The sequence below is a fragment of the Phaethon lepturus genome, unplaced genomic scaffold (assembly GCF_000687285.1).
Source record: "Phaethon lepturus isolate BGI_N335 unplaced genomic scaffold, ASM68728v1 scaffold26424, whole genome shotgun sequence".
NCBI classification, from domain to species: Eukaryota; Metazoa; Chordata; class Aves; order Phaethontiformes; family Phaethontidae; genus Phaethon; species Phaethon lepturus.
This window is the reverse complement of record NW_010534422.1, coordinates 1-340: the sequence shown is the minus strand read 5'-3', so window position 1 is coordinate 340 and position 340 is coordinate 1. Positions and strand designations below refer to the sequence as shown.

The 340-nt window shown below is 59.7% G+C and overlaps 1 protein-coding gene across 1 annotated transcript in view; it reads right to left on the bottom strand.

Moving 5' to 3' along the window:
- Window positions 1-337, bottom strand: part of RALGDS (ral guanine nucleotide dissociation stimulator) — a gene marked incomplete at its 5' end in the record, with an annotated part of 24,441 nt that extends 24,104 nt beyond the window's left edge. The window contains 1 exon segment of the mRNA XM_010285532.1: window positions 269-337. Within this exon segment, the coding sequence (XP_010283834.1) occupies window positions 269-337 (69 nt within the window).
- Between the last annotated feature and the right edge of the window lie 3 nt (window positions 338-340).

Genomic DNA, 340 nt, shown 5'->3' with positions numbered 1-340 from the left:
TGCCTGCCAGTCAACAGCACAGGGACACACAGCAAAAAAAAAAAGCAGAGGCACCTATTTATTGAATAAGATGAAGCAGCACTATGTGTAGCGGATTGCCCACAGCCATCCCCTTACCAAACTGCAGGCCGGCTTTGGCCAGGCTGCCAGCAAGGCAGAGAACCCCAAACTACAGATGTGCTCTGGGGCCCACTCCATGCAGCGGGCTGAGCCCCTCAAACTCATCGCAGCAGTGACACCCCCAACCACCCCCTACGCCCGCACTCACCTCCAAGGGCGGCAGGTCGGGGTCGAGCTGGGTGAAGCTGTGCAGCACCACGGGGCTGCTCTCCCCGGCCAC